General features: G+C 43.2%; 1 protein-coding gene across 3 annotated transcripts in view; it reads left to right on the forward strand.

The window, feature by feature from the left end:
- Positions 1-20,807, forward strand: part of malrd1 (MAM and LDL receptor class A domain containing 1) — a 132,443-nt gene that overhangs the window by 45,687 nt on the left and 65,949 nt on the right. For all 3 annotated transcript variants that reach the window (XM_029661494.2, XM_029661495.2, XM_029661496.2), the window contains exons 11-19: positions 3,328-3,415; positions 3,655-3,834; positions 4,401-4,560; positions 9,150-9,306; positions 9,718-9,828; positions 11,344-11,557; positions 15,998-16,245; positions 18,006-18,185; positions 19,633-19,738. In XM_029661494.2, the coding sequence (XP_029517354.1) occupies positions 3,328-3,415; positions 3,655-3,834; positions 4,401-4,560; positions 9,150-9,306; positions 9,718-9,828; positions 11,344-11,557; positions 15,998-16,245; positions 18,006-18,185; positions 19,633-19,738 (1,444 nt within the window). The remainder of the gene's footprint in view (positions 1-3,327; positions 3,416-3,654; positions 3,835-4,400; positions 4,561-9,149; positions 9,307-9,717; positions 9,829-11,343; positions 11,558-15,997; positions 16,246-18,005; positions 18,186-19,632; positions 19,739-20,807) is intronic.

Below are 20,807 nucleotides of genomic sequence, written 5' to 3' on the forward strand. Positions count from 1 at the left end.
TTGTGTTGTGTGACAAAACTGCACATTTTAGAGCACAAGGTGCACCTGTGTAATGATCCTGCTGTTTAATCAGCTTCTTGATATGCCACACCTGTCAGATGGATGGATTATCTTGATAAAGGAGAAATGCTCACTAACAGGGATGTAAACAACATTTGAGAGAAATAAGCTTTTTGTGCGTATGGAACATTTCTGGGATCTTTTATTTCAGCTCATGAAACATGGGACCAATACTTTACATGTTGCGTTTATATTTTTGTCCAGTATAGAACAGACCTGGGGGTGGTCAGTGGGGGAGTTTTTTCATTAGCTTGCTAGCTACCAGTTAATTGGATTTGAAGAGAGGCGTTGGAGTAAATGGTGTAGTACAATTTATTTTAGGTGAGGGAGCGCAATAAAAACATAATTACTTAATCATTTCTGAATCAAAATCTGTAGCCTATTGAATATCATTGTAGAATTGGTCTATGCATAAAATGCATCCTCCAATTGCAATGTCTGCCTATGCCCACACGTATTGTCACAAGAACATTTACATTTTTAATTCCCTCAAACACCAAGTTAAACTGCATGCCAATCATTTGATCTCGATCAGTTTCATGGGAATACGCATTTAGATTTTGAATGACTGTTTTGTGAGCGAATTAAAGCATATGGCGTTATCAAACTATGATCCTTTCTCGTAGGCCTATTTTGTTTCGATCAAAGCATACAGTGCATTGGAGAGTATTCAGACCCTTGACTTTTTGTTGTGTTACGGCCTGATTCTAAAATGGATTAAATACATTCTTTTTCTTCATCAACCTACTCACAATACCCCAAATGACAAAGTGAAAACAGGCTTTTAGATTTTTTTTTTTTGCAAATGTAAAAAAACAAAAACAGAAATACCTTATTTACATAAGTATTCAAACCCTTTGCTATGAGACACGAAATTGAGCTCAGGTGTGTCCTGTTTCCATTGATCATCCTTGAGATGTTTCTACAACTTGATTGGAGTCCACCTGTGGTAAATTCAATTGATTTGACATGATTTGGAAAGGCACACACCTGTATATATTAGGTCCCACAGTTGACAGTGCATTTCAGAGCAAAAAACATTCCATGAGGTCGAAGGAATTGTCCATAGAGATCCGCGACAGGATTGTGTCGAGGCACAGATCTGGGGAAGGTTACCAAAAAATGTCTGCAGCATTGAAGGTCCCCAAGAACACAGTGGCCTCCATCATTCTTAAATGGAAGAAGTTTGGAGCCGCCAAGACTCTTCCTAGAGCTGGCTGCCCGGCCAAACTGAGCAATCGGGGGAGAAGGACCTTCGTCAGGGAGGTGACCAAAAACCCAATGTTCACTCTAACAGAGCTCTAGAGTTTCTCTGTGGAGATGGGAGAACCTTCCAGGAGTACAACCATCTCTGCAGCACTTCACCAATCAGGCCTTTATGGTAGAGTGACCAGAAATAAGACACTCTTCAGTAAAAGGCACATGACAGCCCTCTTGGAGTTTGCCAAAAGGCACCTAAAGACTCTCAGTCCATGAGAAACAAGATTCTCTGGTTTGATGAAACCAAGATTGAACTATTTGGCCTGAATGCCAAGCGTCATGTCTGGAATAAACCTGGCACCATCCCTACAGTGAACCATGGTGGTGGTTCACGCTGTGGGGATGTTTTTCAGCGGCAGGGACTGGGAGACTAGTCAGGATCGAAAAGATGAACGGAGAAAAGTACAGAGCGCTCAGGAAGTCAGACTGGGGCAAAGGTTCACCTTCAAACAGGACAATGACCATAAGCACACAGACTAGACAACGCAGGAGTGGGTTCGGGACAAGTCTCTGAATGTCCTTGAGTGACCCAGCCAGAGCCCGGACTTGAACACGATTAAACATCTCTGAAGAGACCTGAAAATAGCTGTGCAGCAACGCTCCCCATCCAACCTGACAGAGCTTGAGAGTATGTGCAGAGAAGAATGGGAGAAACTCCCCAAATACAGGTGTGCCAAGCTTGTAGCGTCATACCCAAGAAGACTCAAGGCCATAATCGCTGCTGAAGGTGCTTCAACAAAGTACTAAATAAAGGGTCTGAATACTTTTGCTTTTGCTTTCATTATGGGGTATTGTTTGTAGATTGAAAGCTAACAAAATGTGGAAAAAGTCAAGGTGTCTGAATACTGTCCGAATGCACTGCATATCCTGCCTAGTGCCGCGCGTTGTTGAGTTTTGGCCTCATGAGTAGTTATTTTTTTTACTATTCAGTTTCAGATAAGAAATGACTGAGGAGGTATATAATATGTTCGGTACTGTTATGTAAAATAATAATGAATCGTGTGATCTTGTAAATGATCACCGTTGTGAGAAGTGATAATCTTCTATTTGTAATAATAGTAACAATACAAATAAGTGATGAGTAGGACTATTAGATGTAGGTCAAATCTTCATGAAGGTTATTGAGTGATTTGAGCCCCCTTCGATCCCTGGTGCAGAAAGGACAGGCAGTGAATTTGGATCCTAAATCACATGGGTATGATGGTAAGGTTCATATGGTGGATCAGTATTTTTGCACATGGACAGTTGGGCGAGTTCAGGTGCGTACGACATGAACCCAAGTCCATAAAAAAAACTGTTTTGAGGACAGCCGTTTTAGCAACCCCTGATAGAGGTTTCTGTCTTTAACGGTTCTTCTTACATCGGATTTGGCCAACTCATTTGGCCCAGAGAGAGAGAGAGAGAGAGAGAGAGAAAGACAAGGAAGAAATCACCATTTACCTACCTATAGGCTGCTATAGTCTACACATTTATTTAGTCTGCCATTCTACCGTTTTCATGGAATTTTTGTGGTAATTAAACAGTATTTATTTAGAATTTATCGGAATCTATTTTCCAGAAATATTTGTACCAGCTTCATGTATTCTCTAATAGGAAATAGTGAGGGAGTGCCACTCCCCCGCGCTACAACAGCACTACATCTCTGGTTGTAGTGCTTGACTTGCTCAGGACTCAGCGTTTTGGGTTTATGCTGAAACGACAATCTACAACTGTGTTCTGAGGTAAATTGTTCTCCGTACTGTGCTGCTCTCCTGGTAGAGCGACAGTTACCAGGCTATAGGCTGAACCTGCTGAGGAGGCTGAAAGGGACATATGGCTGCATCTCAAATTACACTCTATTCCCTTTGTAGTGCACTTCTATTGACCAATGCCCATATTGCTGTTCACTACATAGGGAATCAGTTGCCATTTGGGACACTACCATAAAGTACAGTATCACACACTGCACTTAGATGGAAAACAAACATACACACACACAGAGCCATACATTGTTGCTTGTGTTGGCAGATTCTGGTCGAGGGCACAGTCGGTGATGACTTCAATGGAGACATCGCCATTGATGACCTGTCCTTCCTGGACTGTGTGCTCTATAATGGTAATTAGTATACATACTTCAGCAAGACCCTCATTCAACAATATTCAACATTTATTATTATTATTTAGACCACTTCCCCTGCCATAAAACATTTTTGGGACAGCTGAGGTAAGCACACCATTTTTCTTCAGGAAGATTTCCGATTGTAGTTATACCTTACCACCAGCATGTAAAACTGTGTCCCACTCTAGATCGAGTTACAGTTTGTTGGATGTGTTGTGTGTATTTGTTTGTTTCAGGGGACTTGCCCTCAGTGAGCCCCACCACCCCCTTCCCCCCGACGGAAGCCCCTACAGTCCAGCCCCACATCTGCCCAGAGGGGAAGTTTGTGTGTGGTGCGCACGGAGAGTGTGTGGACCAGAGCAGGGTGTGTGACTTTAGACATGACTGCTCCGATGGGTTGGATGAACAGCACTGTGGTGGGTAGTGACCTTGTTCCCTCAGATCATGGACCGTGTGTATATAGGATAAGGTCTTGCCTCTCCATTTAAACTTTTCAACTGTGTGTCTCAAAGGCAAATCTGCTTGATACATATGGCCCCTGGGCTGTGATTTGACCAGGATTTGATTATTGGACTCTTTCCCTTCTCTCTCTTTCTCTCCCACCCTATTTCTGTCCTTGCTGTGTACTCTCTTCATCCACAGAGAAGACAGAGACCACTAGAATTGTCTTGAATCAGAAATATAATTGTTCATAATTTTCAAAGACCATAGGTATTGTCTAATGTTTGTTTGTTTGTTTGTTTGTTTGTTTGTTTGTTTGTTTGTTTGTTTGTTTGTTTGTTTGTTTGTTTGTTTGTTTGTTTGTTTGTTTGTTTGTTTGTTTGTTTCTTTCTTTCTTTCTTTCTTTCTTTCTTTCTTTCTTTCTTTCTTTCTTTCTTTCTTTCTTTCTTTCTTTCTTTCTTTCTTTCTTTCTTTCTTTCTTTCTTTCTTTCTTTCTTTCTTTCTTTCTTTCTTTCTTTCTTTCTTTCTGTGTGTCCCCCAGTAAAGGAGGTATGTGATTTTGAGGGGGGTGTTGCATGTGGCTGGGAGAGGGTCAGTCCTGCTCCCTCTGTCCTGCTCCATTCATTCCGCTGGCTCCCTGACCAGGGAAACACCGTACACCTCGGAGAGCAGTACCACCGGCCAGTCATCGACCACACCCTGTGAGTCACAAACACATGCACAGACACAGGCACACACGTACACGTACAGTACAGCCACACATACGTGCACACACACACACTAGCAACGTGCATGCCCACCTGAGGATCACTCCTTTTTAGCCATCTGAAAATCCACTTAAATATCACTGGATTGATGGCTTTCATTTTACTGAAGTGACTCTTGCTTAGTTTTTTCCCGTTAACGTAGTGACCGCGCAAAGTTTGTAATGACCTGTCAAACACACTGGTAATGGCTGAAGTGGGCTCAGTGGAATACATTGGCTTGTGATGCATTTATAAGAATGCCAATGCTTCGTCTGGGATTTAACGCACCAGCTCGGCAATTACATCACAAGAAAGGTAACTTTATTTGAGTTGGTGTTGATTTTTTGTGCAATTAAAAACTATATATATATATATATATATATATATATATATATATTTGCTTTAATGTTTATTTAACTAGGCAAGTCAGTTAATAAGAACAAATTCTTATTTACAATGATGGCCTAAGAACAGTGGGTTAACTACCTTGTTCAGGGGCAGAGCAACAGATTTTTACCTTGTCAGCTCGGGAATTCAATCCACCAACCTTTCGGTTACTAGCCCAACGCTCTAACCACTAGGCTACCTGCCACCCCAATTGAAAAAACAAATGATTTAATACAGTTGAAAGGTTTACAAATCAAATGCGCTAAAATGAAATCAACTTCTGAAAATGAACACTCAGATTAACTATCCGCCGCCATTGTTGCAAACCCTATTACCAACCTGTTCAACCTCTCTTTCGTATCGCCCAAGATCCCTAAAGATTGGAAAGCTGACGCGGTCATCCCCCTCGTCAAAGGGGGTGACACTCTAAACCCAAACTGTTACAGACCTATATCCATCCTGCCCTTGCCTATCTAAAGTCTTCGAAAGCCAAGCTAAAAAACAGATAACTGACCATTTCGAATCCCACCATACCTTCTTCGCTGTGCAATCTGGTTTCCGAGTCGGTCACGGGTGCACCTCAGCCACGCTCAAGGTACTAAACGATATCATAACTGCCATCGATAAAAGACAGTACTGTGCAGCCGTCTTCATCGACTTGGCCAAGGCTTTCGACTCTGTCAATCACCGTATTCTTATTGGCAGACTCAATAGCCTTGGTTTTTCTAATGACTGCCTCGCCTGGTTCACCAACTACTTTGCAGACAGAGTTCAGTGTGTCAAATCGGAGGGAATGTTGTCCGGACCTCTGGCAGTCTCTATGGGGGTGCCACAGGGTTCAATTCTCGGGCTGACTCTTTTCTCTGTATATATCAATGATGTCACTCTTGCTGCGGGCGATTCCCTGATCCACCTCTACGCAGACAACACCATTCTGTATACTTATGGCCCTTCCTTGGACACTGTGCTAACTAACCTCCAAATGAGCTTCAATGCCATACAACACTCCTTCCGTGGCCTCCAACTGCTCTTAAACACTAGTAAAGCCAAATGCATGCTTTTCAACCGTTTGCTGCCCGCACCCGCCCGCCCGACTAGCATCACCACCCTGGACGGTTCCGACCTAGAATATGTGGACAACTATAAATACCTAGGTGTCTGGTTAGACTGTAAACTCTCCTTCCAGACTCATATTAAACATCTCCAATCCAAAATCAAATCTAGAATCGGCTTTCTATTTCACAACAAAGCCTCCTTCACTCACGCCGCCAAACTTAGCCTAGTAAAACGGACTATCCTACCGATCCTCGACTTCGGCGATGTCGTCTACAAAATAGCTTCCAATACTCTACTCATCAAACTGGATGCAGTCTATCACAGTGCCATCCATTTTGTTACCAAATCACCTTATACCACCCACCACTGTGACCTGTATGCTATTGTCGGCTGGCCCCACAACATATTCGTCGCTAGACCCACTGGCTCCAGGTCATCTATAAGTCTATGCTAGGTAAAGCTTATCTCAGTTCACTGGTCACGATAACAACACCCACCCATAGCATACGTTCCAGCAGGTATATCTCACTGATCATCCACAAAGCCAACACCTCATTTGGCCGCCTTTCCTTCCAGTTCTCTGTTGCCAGTGACTGGAACGAATTTCAAAAATCACTGAAGTTGAGACTTTTATTTCCCTCACCAACTTTAAACATCAACTTTCTGAGCAGCTAACCGATTGCTGCAGCTGTACATAGTCCATCTGTAAATAGCCCACCCAATCTACCTACCTCATCCCCATACTGTTTTTATTTTATTTACTTTTCTGCTCTTTTGCACACCAATATCTCTACTTGCACATCATCATCTGCTCATTTATCACTCCAGTGTTCATCCACTAAATTGTAATTATTTGCTCCTATGGCCTATTTATTGCCTACCTCCTCATGCCTTTTGCACACAATGTACATAGACTTTATTTGTCTCTTCTGTGTCATTGGCTTGTTTATTGTTTACTCCATGTGTAACTCTGTGTTGTTGTCTGTGTCACACTGCTTTGCTTTGTCTTGGCCAGGTCGCAGTTGTAAATGAGAACTAGCCTGACTGGTTAAATAAAAGGTGAAATAAATAAAAATGTCTAATCTTGCAAACAATGTAAAGTATGTATAGATGGGTGTAATCTAGAGCCAAGAGTTTAGATTTTTAAATGCGTGGGTATCCTTCTCTTGACACACTTGTTGAATTATGCAAGAGAATGTGACAACAGTAATTAATGAGGCAGTCTAGACACGGCAGGTGAGTACAGGTAGGCCTAGACACGGCAGGTGAGTGCAGGTAGGCCTAGACACGGCAGGTGAGTGCAGGTAGGCCTAGACACGGCAGGTGAGTGCAGGTAGGCCTAGACACGGCAGGTGAGTACAGGTAGGCCTAGACACGGCAGGTGAGTGCAGGTAGGCCTAGACACGGCAGGTGAGTACAGGTAGGCCTAGACACGGCAGGTGAGTGCAGGTAGGCCTAGACACGGCAGGTGAGTGCAGGTAGGCCTAGACACGGCAGGTGAGTACAGGTAGGCCTAGACACGGCAGGTGAGTGCAGGTAGGCCTAGACACGGCAGGTGAGTGCAGGTAGGCCTAGACACGGCAGGTGTGTTGTGGTTGCAGCCCTGTTCCACCAATTTATATGAATTTATTCATGTGGGAAATACACCCAGTGTATATATGCAAATGAGGCACAAACTTTTCTTTATTTTATCACAAAATATATTTAAAAAAAATACCTGATATACTAAGGAAATGTAAAGAAAGCTATATATTTTACAATAACAATATCGATTACCATTTCTACACACACATACCGGGGTCAAAAACGCCATCACAGCCCTCTGAGACATCCTCAAACTGAGTAATGATGTTTCAGATGGTTACCTGTCTGGGCTATGATTGCCTATCTGAGGGGTTGACAGTGAGAGCAGAAATCAACTCCTCCACTCTATTACTGTCATTTCCTGTCCTTTCCTCTTGTAGCAAGTGGGCCAGAGTACAGGTGCAATCATCCCTCTTCCCTCCCTTCCTCCTCCATCTTTCCCTCACTCCTGCTGCAGTCCTTTACTCTTCAGTAACAGACGATCACTAAGCTCCGGCAGCCATGGAAGTGAGAGGGGGAACTTGTCTTTTCCAAGCCCAAGGGGAGCCTCTCCTCTCTTGGGTAGGAAGGGTGGAGAGGCATGGTATCCAGGGAGCTGTGAGCTTATGGAGATGGATGAAAGCAGTCAAGCGAATCGCAGCCCTCTGCTCTATTCTCCCATGGTTGTAAAGGATGACTGTGATTGACAATCTGTAGGGGCCTGGGTCTAGTACAGGGAGAGATAGATGAGTTTCAGTGACCTGCCTCTGCCTCTGTGGGCGGACACTCTATGTGTGGGGTGGAGGACTTGTCGGGCATGGAGAGCGTGTACTTGAGCTGAACGGGAAAAGACGAGGATGCCGTCGAGGTAGACAAACACAAACCGGTTCAAAATGTCACGGAGAACGTTATTAACCAGGACCTGGAACACAGCAGGAGCGTTGGTCAGACCGAATGGCATCACCAGGTATACGTAGCGTCCGCTAGCCGTGTTGAAGGCTGTCTTCCACTCCAGGGGCAGAGTCTGTAAGGTACAGAATGGCAGGCAGGGTCATGGTCAGGACGGGAAGAATGGTCAAAACCGGAAGAACTAGAAAACAGGGACTAAAGAGACACGGAATAACACGCTGTTCAGCTTGACGAGACAAGACAAACTGGCAACAGACAAACAGGAAGCACAGGTATAAATGCACAGGGGAAAATGGGTGACACCTGGAGGGGGGTAGAGACAGCACAAGACAGGTGAAACAGATCAGGGTGTGACAATTACAGTGTATTTGTTCTTACCCAACCCTATTTCCCATAAACTAATACTTTCTACAGTTTATATTCATTATCATATATATTGTATTGCACTTTAAGGTAATTGTCTTTCATGGTCATCTCTATTTATTGTCTCCGTTTGTTGAGCGTGTCTGAACCACGGCTATAGCCTTAAATAGAATTGCCCCATGGTGACAAATAGAGTTGTTTGAATTCAATTGAATTGTGTTAATAATGTGAACCTCTAACCTCCCCTCTTCTTGTCTCTACACTAGTGGCAGTCCAGAGGGTTGGTACATGTATGCAGACAGCTCCAACGGTGGTTACGGCCACATCACCGACCTGCAGACCCCTGTCATCTCCTCCACTGGACCCCAGTGCACCTTGGGATTCTGGTATCACATGAGCGGCTTCACTGTGGGAACCCTGCAGGTGAATGAATCCCATAGTCTCTCAGATGTATCACCAAGAAAAGAGAAAATAAGAAGTGTTACGTTGTTTGTGAAAAAAATGTATACATGGTATTCATAGGAAACAAGGGTCTAAATAGACTGAGAATATGTTTTATCTTAAAAACAATGCAACAAAAAAACATGGCACTTATTTTGTCATCTAAATTAAAAAGCCTTTGTTTTTTTATGGCAGGCTTTAATTTTTTTTCTTTCTAATTTTTTACATAAGCTTAAACGTATTTTGTTCTCAGTCTCTCAAAAGTACTTTGCACCACAATATACCATATGGTGAATAAAATACGGCCAATGGCCATGACAATGTTTTTAAAAATATATTTTTTTATCACAAAGCTGTGGTACAATTGTGAGATTTTCTTACTGTATTTCACAGGTGTTGTTGAAGTATGGAAATGTCACCCATGAAGTGTGGTCCCAGACTGGTAACCAAGGCAACAAATGGAGACGTGGAGAAGTGTTTCTCGGAATCGACCATGACTTCCAGGTCTGTCAATCATCTTGTCTTGGAGGAGAGAACCAAGTCCATAAATCCATCTGTCACAGGTCTTGTGGAGTGATTCATGCTGGATAAGAGCGTCCGCTAAATGACTAAAATATAAAACGGTTTTGTTTTGTGGACTTTTTGGGGGGGGGGGCATTTGCAATTCATGCTTAACTGTTACACTAAGAGGATTTCGACTCACACAGCCACAGATGAATTCTCTTTACAGAGTCAAACAATCAATCACATTTATTTTATAAAGCCCTTTTTTTACATCAGCAGTTGCCACAAAGTGCTTTACAGATACCGGGCCTAAACCCCAAAGAGCAAGCAAAGCAAATGCAAAAGCACAGTGGCCAGGAAAATCTCCCTAGACGGAAGCTATCCAGGAAGAAACTGCATTGCTATCCAATGGCTGAGTTCACCCTACCAGAAACAAGACAAAGACCTGACATCAACAGTGAAATAGCAATTTTAGCAACACATCCCCTGACCTTTTTACTGATGTCCATTAACCTTTGTCAACCGGGCCCAGTCAGATCAGCCATTCAGATAGAGCAATCAGTGTGTCCTTTAGCACTGAAGCGGTGTGTTCAAGAGCAGCTTTCTTCCCATCAGAGCTTCAGTGCCCTTTCTCTCTCCCACAAAGCACTTAATCAGCCCAGGTCCTCTCTCTCATGTGAAATACAGGTAACTGTCCAAATAAAGGAACCACCAACTTAAAGTGTCTTAAAGGCGTTGGGCCACCACGAGCCACCAAAACAGCTTCAATACGCCTTGGAATAGATTCTACAAGTGTCTGGAACTCTATTGGAGGGATGCGACACCATTAGTCCATGAAGAATTCCATAATTTGGTGTTTTGTTGATGGTGGTGAAAAACACTGTCTTTAGGTGACTCTCTAGAATCTCCCATAAGTGTTCATACACACACCCTTAAAACCGCCTATGCTCCTTTGAGACCACTCTTTTAACGTCGCTGAGATCTCTTCTTCTAGCCACGTTAGCCAAAATAATAGGCAACTGTGCATTTTATACATGACCCTAAGCACGATGGGATGTTAATTGCTTAATTAACTCAGAAAACATCACCTGTGTGGAAACACCTGCTTTCAATATACTTTGTGTCGCTCATTTACTCAAGTGTTTCCTTTATTTTGGCAGTTACTTGTACATGACTCAGCAATTTGAAGGATGAGCTGCTTGTGTAGTATACAGTTGGTGATTTTGGGCTAGATCCTAAGTGGAGCCTTATTCCCTTTATAGTGCCCTTCTTTTGACCAGGTACCATTTGGGATGCCCTGGTATGTTGGGTTTAATTGTGTTTATGTCATGTTTAGCCTTTCTTACCAGGATTATAGTGAAGATGGCTGAGAACGAGACTAATGACATGTTATTGTGAATTTGCTAGTTTATTTACAGTACTAGACAGTTTTGTTGATTTATAAGTATTTGGGTATTACTTCAAGCATTGAAAGACTTGGACAGATGGCTTACTTCAATCCTGTCTGTCATTTAGGTAATCTTCCAGGCCAAGCGGGGGATCAGCTACATGGGAGATGTGGTGGTGGATGACGTGACCTTCCAGAACTGCACCCCTCCCCTCAGCCCAGAGCAGCCGTGTGGGCCTGAGGAGTACACCTGCTCCAATGGATACTGCATCCCAGAGGACAACCTGTGTGACTTCCTCAACCACTGTGGAGATGGCTCCGACGAGGACCCCTACATCTGCAGTGAGTGAGAGAACCTTTGCCTGTCCGTTTGATAATAATTCATTAAAGAACAGTGTTATTTACAGCAGCTTTTGTTGAATTTTGTGTGATTGATTTAGATGTATTTATTTTTTATTTAACCAGGTAGGCCAGTTGAGAACAAGTTTTCATTTACAACTGTGACCTGGCCAAGATGAGGAAAAGCAGTGCGACAAAAACAACAACACAGAGTTACACATAAACAAACGTACAGTCAATAACACAATAGATCTACAGTTGGAGTCATTTTTCAACCACACCACAAATGTATTGTTAACAAACTATAATTTTGGCAAGTCGGTTACGACGTCTACTTCGTGCATGACACAAGTCATTTTTCCAACAATTGTTTAACAGACAGATTATTTCACTTATAATTCACTGTATCACAATTCCAGTGGGTCAGAAGTTGACATACACTAAGTTGACTGTGCCTTTAAACAGCTTGGAAAATTCCCGAAAATGATGTCATGGCTTTAGAAGCTTCTGATAGCCTAATTGACATCATTTGAGTCAATTGGAGGTGTACCTGTGGATGTATTTCAATGCCTACCTTCAAACTCAGTGCCTCTTTGCTTGACATCATGGGAAAATCAAAAGAAATCAGCTAAGACCTCAGAAAAAAATGGTAGACTTCCACAAGTCTGGTTCATCATTGGGAGCAATTTCTAAAATGCCTGAAGGTACCACGTTCATCTGTACAAACAATAGTACGCAAGTATAAACACCATGGGGCCACACAGCCGTAATACTGCTCAGGAAAGAGATGTGTTCTGTCTCCTAGAGATTAACTTACTTTTGTGTGAAAAGTACAAATCAATCCCAGAACAACAGCAAAGGTCCTTGTGAAGATGCTGGAGGAAGCAGGTACGAAAGTATCTATATCCACAGTAAAACGAGTCCTATATCGACATAGAAATAGAACTGTTTGGACATAATGACCATTTGTTATGTTTGGAGGAAAAAGGGGGAGGCTTGCAAGCCGAAGAACACCATCCCAACCGTGAAGCGCGGGGGTGGCAGCATCATGTTGTGGGGGTCCTTTGCTGCAGGAGGGACTGGTGCACTTCACAAAATAGATGGCATCGTGAGGGAGGAAAATTATGTGGATATATTGAAGCAACATCTCAAGACATCAGTCAGGAAGTTAATGCTTGGTCGCAAATTGTTCTTCCAAATGGACAATGACCCCAAGCATACTTCCAAAATGGCTTAAGGACAACAAAGTTAAGGTATTAGAGTGGCCATCACAAAGCCCTGACCTCAATCTTATAGAATATTTTTGGGCATAACTGAAAAAGTGTGAGCGAGCAATGAGGCCTACAAACCTGACTCAGTTACCCCAGCTCTGTCAGGAGGAATGGGCCAAAATTCACCCAACTTATTGTAGGAAGCTTGTGGAAGGCTTAAGTTAAACAATTTAAAGGCAATGCTACCAAATACTAATTGAGTGTATGTAAACTTCTGACCCACTGGGAATGTGATGAAAGAAATAAAAGCTGAAGTAAATCATTCACTCTATTATTATTCTGACATTTCACATTCTTAAAATAAAGTGGTGATCCTAACTGACCTAAAACAGGGAATCTTTACTAGGATTAAATGTCAGGAATTGTGAAAAACGGAGTTTAAATGTATTTGGCTATGGTGTATGTAAACTTCCAACTTCAACTGTATGTACGGTGTGTGCAAATGTAGAAGAGTAGGGAGGTAAGGCAATAAATAGGCCATTACTGTGGTGGCAATGGTGTTTTTTATTAATTGTACAATCTAATGTAACATTCAACCTTAAAATGAGTAACACATCCAAGGCCACATTATGTAAATATGAATGTCTTGTTATGTAATCATATTATCTTCTCAATTGCTGTAATTATCTGTGCAGAATCTCGAACGACATTAATCACTTGCAACATGTAGCCTACTTTTCTAATGCATTCTCAACTGCAATCCCAGTCGTTTGGTTCTGCTATTAGATGAAGCACAGTGATAACACATTCATCTGTTGTATGAATGAACAAAATAGCTGACATTGTACTCCCATTTGAAATTCGCTGTGCTTTTAAATCATTGAAAGCACGGCGGTACACATTTCGGTGACGACTAAACCAAAAAATCTGACATTGTTTTTCCATTGGAGTTTGGTTGTGCTATTAGATTAGTCTCCCTAGGCAGACAGTTGCCTCCCACAATGTATCCAAAGCTACGGCATACACTGCTCTTGCCTAGGGTCGGGTTTGCGAGACTGCTTTTACACAGTTAAAAGTAGAGTGATAAATTGTCATAACTTTAGGCTGTTTTTTGAGTGGGTGAATATACAGTGAGCTCCAAAAGTATTTGGAAAGTGCTTTTTTGTTGTTGTTGTTTGGCCTCTGTACTCCAGTGCTTTGGGTTTGAAATGATACAACGACTATGAGGTCAAAGTGCAGACTGTCAGCTTTCATTTGAGCGGTAGCGGGTACGCGAGTAAAATCTCTCGAGGAGGCCAAGCCAGTTTTTAAAAAAGAGGCATATTTATAACCTTTGTTGTGATAACTGCGGCGTTCGCTCTGTAACCCGTTTGTTCGCACGCCACCGCGATCTACAATAAGGCCGTTACGACAAAAAAAAAGACAACAGTCACACAGTGGCGGAATAAACTCAACTATACATGCGTTTGTTTCATCACAAAACCGGAGAGCAACATCTGCCAGTTGAAGTCCACAAACCAAATGGTGCATGTTACAAACAGTTCTATAATCTGCAGCATGGTCAAGTACGTTAATGTTTTGGACAGTTTACTAAACAACTACTGGTTTACAACCACAGAGTTACCTGCACGTCAGCACAAAGACAACAGGGGAACTGCCTCCGCTAATTCCAGCACCGTTTCAGCTTAAACATTTAAACATTATCAAATTAACGAGGCTATATATGCTTAGTTTAATACACTGAAAACAAACCTAAAGACACCTTAAACTATTTAGTCCAATCAATGTTGCTTAAAATCATGTGGCTTTCCTTGATACTGATTTCTGTCTGTGGATGTGTGTACAAGTAAAACTTTTTTTTTTACTCACCCTACTTGTAGACTAGTTGAATGCCAATGCCATCCTCCTCTTTCATGTTGGCACAACTGTCTATGGCTCTGTCATACAGTACACTTTTAGTTTTGGTTGTCATAGGCTACCTAGCTAAAATGCTTGCTAGCCTAACTTCCTCGCATGGGCAACAATGTACCAGGTAAGTTAGCCAGCTAGTTAGCGTGCGCTTACTAGGCAACGTCTAGGCTACATATTGAATTTCAATTGTTTCAGGTCAGTGGCACAATATATTAATTTATGGTCAGATCAGAATCGCCATCAAAGTCATTGGCTTGTACAGAGAATTAAGTCAAAACCACAAGTCCAAATCTCCACCTCCATCTCCATCATTGGCTTAGGAAAGTGCTGCTGCAGGACATCAACACAAAACAGACCAGAAACAGACACGTTTTTTGGAAAATGTTGTTTTGCTTCGGAAATGATTTGATTGGTTTGAAGCCATATCCAAACTGGCCTCCTTTGGGGGGTGTTTTACTGCATCAGGACAACCCACAGTTGAGCTCAGCTCCACGCTGATGGGCTAATTCTTTCAAAATATCTTTATCATGGGAGGCCAAATGCTTGCTGACATCAATCAATCAATTTGCTACGGCGGCAACATGTTATCAGTCAGCGTCAGATAGATGGGCTACACATACTGAGACAGAGGGGCACTGTTTCCCTCGCTTGGATGATTTCTCCTGTGAGAATCAGCCAAATGCGAATTGAAAGAAATTATGAAAACAGAAAGAGACGAAAGGTACTTTTATTTCATTTAAAATGTTTTATTGGTCAAATAGCCTGGCTGCCCTTGGCATCCATGAATACACACCATTGCATTTGAGGGTATCCTGAAATATCATACCCCAAAGACATGCCTCTCACCATTACAATAACAGGAGAGGGTAGCATTTGGAGGGGGGTTTGATTGTTGCGTGCTAGGAATATGGGACCAAATACTAAACTTTTGACTACTTTTGTCCCAATACTTTTAGTCCCCTTAAATGGGCTATGTACAAAAGGTGTTGTCATTTATAAACAGTTCACCCGATATAGATGAAAATACCCGCAAAATAAAGCTGACAGTCTGCACTTTAACCTCATAGTCATTGTCATTTCAAATCCAAAGTGCTGGAATATAGAGCCAAAACAACAACAAATGTGTCACTGTCCCTATACCTTTGGAGCTCACTGTTGGTTGTAATCTCCTTGATCAACGTCTCAACCAAATATTACTCAATTATCCACATCGAAATGACGTGGTGTGCCATGTGTGGACGTTATTTATGTCATGGTGAGTATACTAATGACTAATTAAGCTCTCTTCCTCTCTGTCTCTCTCTCTCTCACTCTCTTACAGAGGGCTTCAGCGGACACTGCAACTTTGAGTTTGACCTCTGCTCCTGGCGCCAGTGCCGGCAGGACAATTTCGATTGGCTTATCAAAGCGGGCAGCACACCGACCACTGGCACAGGTCCATCTACTGACCACACCCTGCGGGACCCGTCTGGCCACTACCTCTATGTGGAGAGCTCTTTCCCCCAGGCAACCGGAGACGCCGCTAGAATCTCTGGACCCCTCCTCAGCCGCAGGAGCAAGCAGTGCAAGGTCAGGCAAAGGTCAGGGCAGAGACTGTAGATAACAGTTCGGGAGCCATGTGGGTGTTACTGGGTCGAGATAAAAGGGTCATATGATCAATACATGGACACAAGCGTTGGTCCTGGTCGGTCCCTGGATGGGAGACCAGATGCTGCTGGAAGTGCTTTTGGAGGGCCAGTAGGAGGCACTCTTTCCTCTGGTCCCCCACAAAAAATATCCCAATGCCCCAGGGCGGTGATGTGGGACATTTTCCTATGTAGGGTGCCGTCTTTCGGATTCAACGTTAAACGGGTGTCCTGACTCTCTATGGTCACTAAAGATCCCAAGTCACTTATCTTAAGAACAGGGGTGTTAACCCCGGGGTCCTGGCTAAATTCCCAATCTGGCCATCATGCCATCATGGCCACCTAATTATTCCCAAATTCCAATTGGCTCATTCACCCCCCCTCGCCCCTATAATCCACCATACAAACCTACAGACAGATTAAGGGAGGAGGTTTAGGTAGACTATGAAGTAGAATTGGGGGAATATGTATAAAGGACTAGGTCAGTCAGTATCTCCTCCCTCTGTGTGTGACGAGATCAGCCAGTGCAGTGGGTGAGTCCAGGAGCCATCTCTCTTCTCTCTCTGACTGAGCTCACATCAGTCAGTCTGTCTGAGTCCTTCTTTTTGAGTGCCTCGTTTGTATAGAACTGTGTCTGTCTCATCTCGGGCTGGACCTGCCAACCAATCACACACGCAGCTGACAGGCGCCAATTAAACAGAGCGAGGGGAGGAGGGGAAGAGAGGGAGGAGAGAAGAAGCGGTAGTTTAGTCTTTTCACTGCCTCCCGCTCTCCCTCCCTCTAGTTGCATTTGATAGAAAACTCCTTAGCACTGCGTTTGAGTGGCTGACTTTGTGGGCTAGCTGTAATGAACAGGGGAAATAGAAGGAAATGAATGGAGCTACGGAGATCTTTGTTCACAACAAATTACCTTTGTATATAGATAGACCTCTTGCTTTGCTTTCATGGTCTACGGGGAGGTGAAACGAGTGATCATAATAAGAGTGTTGCAGTGAAAAGTCAATGGTAAGGCAGAAAGCTTGAGTCTCAGGTGCGTGTTGCTTTGATCAGATTTACTGAATCAAATCAAATCAAACTGTATTTGTCTCATGCGCCGAATACAACAAGTGTAGATCTTACCGTGAAATGCTTACTTACAAATCTTAACCAACAGTGCAGTTCAAGAAAAGTTCAAATATAAAAAGTAACACAATAGCATAACAATAACGAGGCTATATACAGGGGGTACCGGTACCGAGTCAGTGTGCGGGGGTACAGGTTAGTCGAGGTAATTTGTACATGTAGATAGGGGTGAAGTGACTAAGCATAGATAATAAACAGCGAGTAGCAGCAGTGTACAAAACAAATGGAGGGGGGTCAATGTTAAATTGCTCAGCAGTCTTGGAGGTAGAAGCTGTTAAGGAGCCTTTTGGTCCTTTACAAGTCAGGGGCATTTAAACTTCACTTTAATGAGTCGGGGAAAGTCTGTCATTGCTTAAATATCATGGTATTTCCCAGACTGTCAGTGCTGATCCAGCTAGAAATTTGATGGTACAGATGGAGATGTTTTAAGATGACGAGTTAGTTTAACTAATTCAACTTGGCTACACTTGCATGACTTCACCATGTTTGTCACTCTCCTGTGTGTGTGTGTGTGTGTGTGTGTGTGTGTGTGTGTGTGTGTGTGTGTGTGTGTGTGTGTGTGTGTGTGTGTCCCTTCTCCAGATCCGCTTCTACCTGCACATGTCTGGAGACGGCTTTGGAACGCTGAACGTGTTCCAGGTCACCAGCTCCTCAGGTCACCAGCTCCTCCTCAACCTGACTGGAGACCAGGGAAACTACTGGCAGAGGAGGGACATCCAGCTGACCTCTCAGGAAGACTTCCGGGTCACCTTCGAGGGCAAGGTGATGAACATTTGTATTGAATTCTTGTGACTTATGTTCATCTTGTGCATATCTGGCATAACATTTGTATCTGTGAGTGTTGCTGTTACTGTGCCATGAAAAAGTATTTGCCCGCTTTCTGATTTTCTCTATTTTTGCATATTTTTTAATACTGAATGTTATCAGATCTCCAACCAAAACCTAATATTAGATAAAAGGAACCTGAGTTTACAAAGAATTTAAAAAAGATGTATTCTTTCTTTATTTAATTAGCAAAGTTAAGCAACACCCAATTCCCCTATGTGAAAAAGTAATTGCCCCCTTACACTCAATAACTGGTTGTGCCACCTTTAGCTGCAATGACTTCAACCAAATGCTCCCTGTAGTTGATCAGTCTCTAACATCCCTGTGGAGGAATTCTGGCCCACTCTTGCATGCAGAACTGCTTTAACTCAGAGAAATGTGTGGGTTTACAAGCATGAACTGCTCGTTTCAAGTCCTGTCACAACATCCCAACAATTGGGATTAGGTCTGGACTTTGACGAGGCCATTCCAAAACTTACAATGTGTTGCTTTTTAGCCATTTTCATGTAGACTTGATTGTGTTTTGGATCATTGTCTTGCTGCATGACTCAGCTGCGCTTCAGCTCACAGATGGATTGCCTGACATTCTCCCGTCAAATTCTCTGTTACAGAGCTTAGAATTCATGGTTCCCGCAAAGGCAAAAAAGCATCCCAAAACCATCACACTATCAAATCAAATGTTATTGGTCACATACACATATTTAGCAGATGAGTACGCACCCTTGTGGGGCCCCTATGTTGAGGATCAGCGAAGTGGAGGTGTTTTTTCCTACCTTCACCGCCTGATGGTGGCCTGTCAGGGAGTCCAGGACCCAGTTGCACAGGGCAGGACCCAGGGCTCCAAGCTTGATGATGAGCTTGGAGGGTACTATGGTGTTGAAGGCTGAGCTATAGTCAATGAACAGCATTCTGACATAGGTATTCCTCTTGTCCAGATGGGATAGGGCAGTGTGCAGTGTAATGGCGATTGCATCGTCAGTGGATCTATTGGGGCGGTAAGCAAATTGAAGTAGGTCTAGGGTGACAGGTAAGGTAGAGGTGATATGATCCTTAACTAACCTCTCAAAGCAATTCATGATGACAGAAGTGAGTGCTACAGGGCGATAGTAATTTAGTTCAGTTACCTTGGCTTTCTTGGGTACAGGAACAATGGTGGACATCTTGAAGCAAGTTGGGACCGCAGACTGGGGACCTGCTTGACCGTTGGTATGAGGTTCCTGCTGTGGAATGCAGTGTTTGGCTTTCGCCAGGCATAATGTGACCCATTAGAAAGGTGGCAAGCACTTTTTCATGGCACTGTATATGTTTACTCTCTTTATCTTATCTGACTTGCCACAACTAAAGTTCCCTGTGGAACAATTATGCTATTTTATTCTATCCTAAGGTGAGCCCCAGCGCCAAGGGGGACATCTGTCTGGATGACATCACCTTCTCACCAGGCTGCCTGCTCTCGTCTACGTCAGAAGCACTGGAGACTCCACCCCCATCAGGTATGATGTCACTCCGGGTGCATCTTAATAGTCTTAAGTGACCTCCTCGTCTCCTTGTCTCCTCTCCTTCATAATAGTCTGAAAACCTACCCACTGGGAATTGACTTTGGCCTGTTCAGTTTTTTCACATTAGTGCAGATGAAGGAAAGGAGGAGGGAGAAGAAAGAACGAAGTAGTACATTATTTAGGGAATAGGGCTTAATCTGAGACGTTAGTCATGGTTTTGCAGGCATAAATGACTGAGTGAACCAAGCGGTATCAGTCAGTGAATAAAGAACGGCTTGGGCTCCATTCAGATGATTGTACGTTTCCTCTGCATTCTTCCTGTTCTTTACGAGCCAACCCTTGAGAGACAAGAGAAAGGGACAACAACGTGTACTGATTTAGCCCCGTTGTCACAGTGGTGCATAGCAGCTATAATTGCCCTTTCTAATGTATAGCTTTACTGTTGTATTGGATGTCGGAGTGGAAGAGAGAAGAGGAGAGGGAGAGAAGAGGGGGGTTTTGAGGGGATGGGGAAGGCTTTGTGTGTGGCCTCTTTAAGGGACCTCTAGTGATCTGCTGGGCTGGACTATAGGAGCCTTGTACACAATAGTCCTGTTGTGTGCGTCTGTCTCTTTCTTGCTTCCTTTCTCTCTTTCTCTCTCTCAGACTTACTCACAGCCACAGAATGTGTTTGAGAATGCAACCTAGCCTGCTGTGAGTCTGCCAACAGGCACGGGCATTAATGAGTCATCACATGACTTTAATGGAGTCTCAGCCCAATGGTAGTCAGCGGGAGTCAGTGTGAATATGAGGATGTTGTTAATGATATGTTGATATCCAGCTCGCTCTTTCTTTTGACAATTGCCGTGCGTGCATTTGCGTTTGCTGAAATGTTACACTTGTTTTGGGATTATCCTTATGTCAGTCGGAGTTAGTGGTTCACAAACATTTGTGCGTTATGTCACCCCCCCCACCAAGAAAACAAAATAATTTGTCTCTCCCAAATGGAACTATATGCAAACCCGTAATTTAAGAAACCCCTGCAATGCAGAGAGAGACCTATGCCAAAATGGCTTTGACGGAC

The sequence above is a fragment of the Oncorhynchus nerka genome, linkage group LG6, assembly GCF_034236695.1.
Source record: "Oncorhynchus nerka isolate Pitt River linkage group LG6, Oner_Uvic_2.0, whole genome shotgun sequence".
NCBI classification, from domain to species: Eukaryota; Metazoa; Chordata; class Actinopteri; order Salmoniformes; family Salmonidae; genus Oncorhynchus; species Oncorhynchus nerka.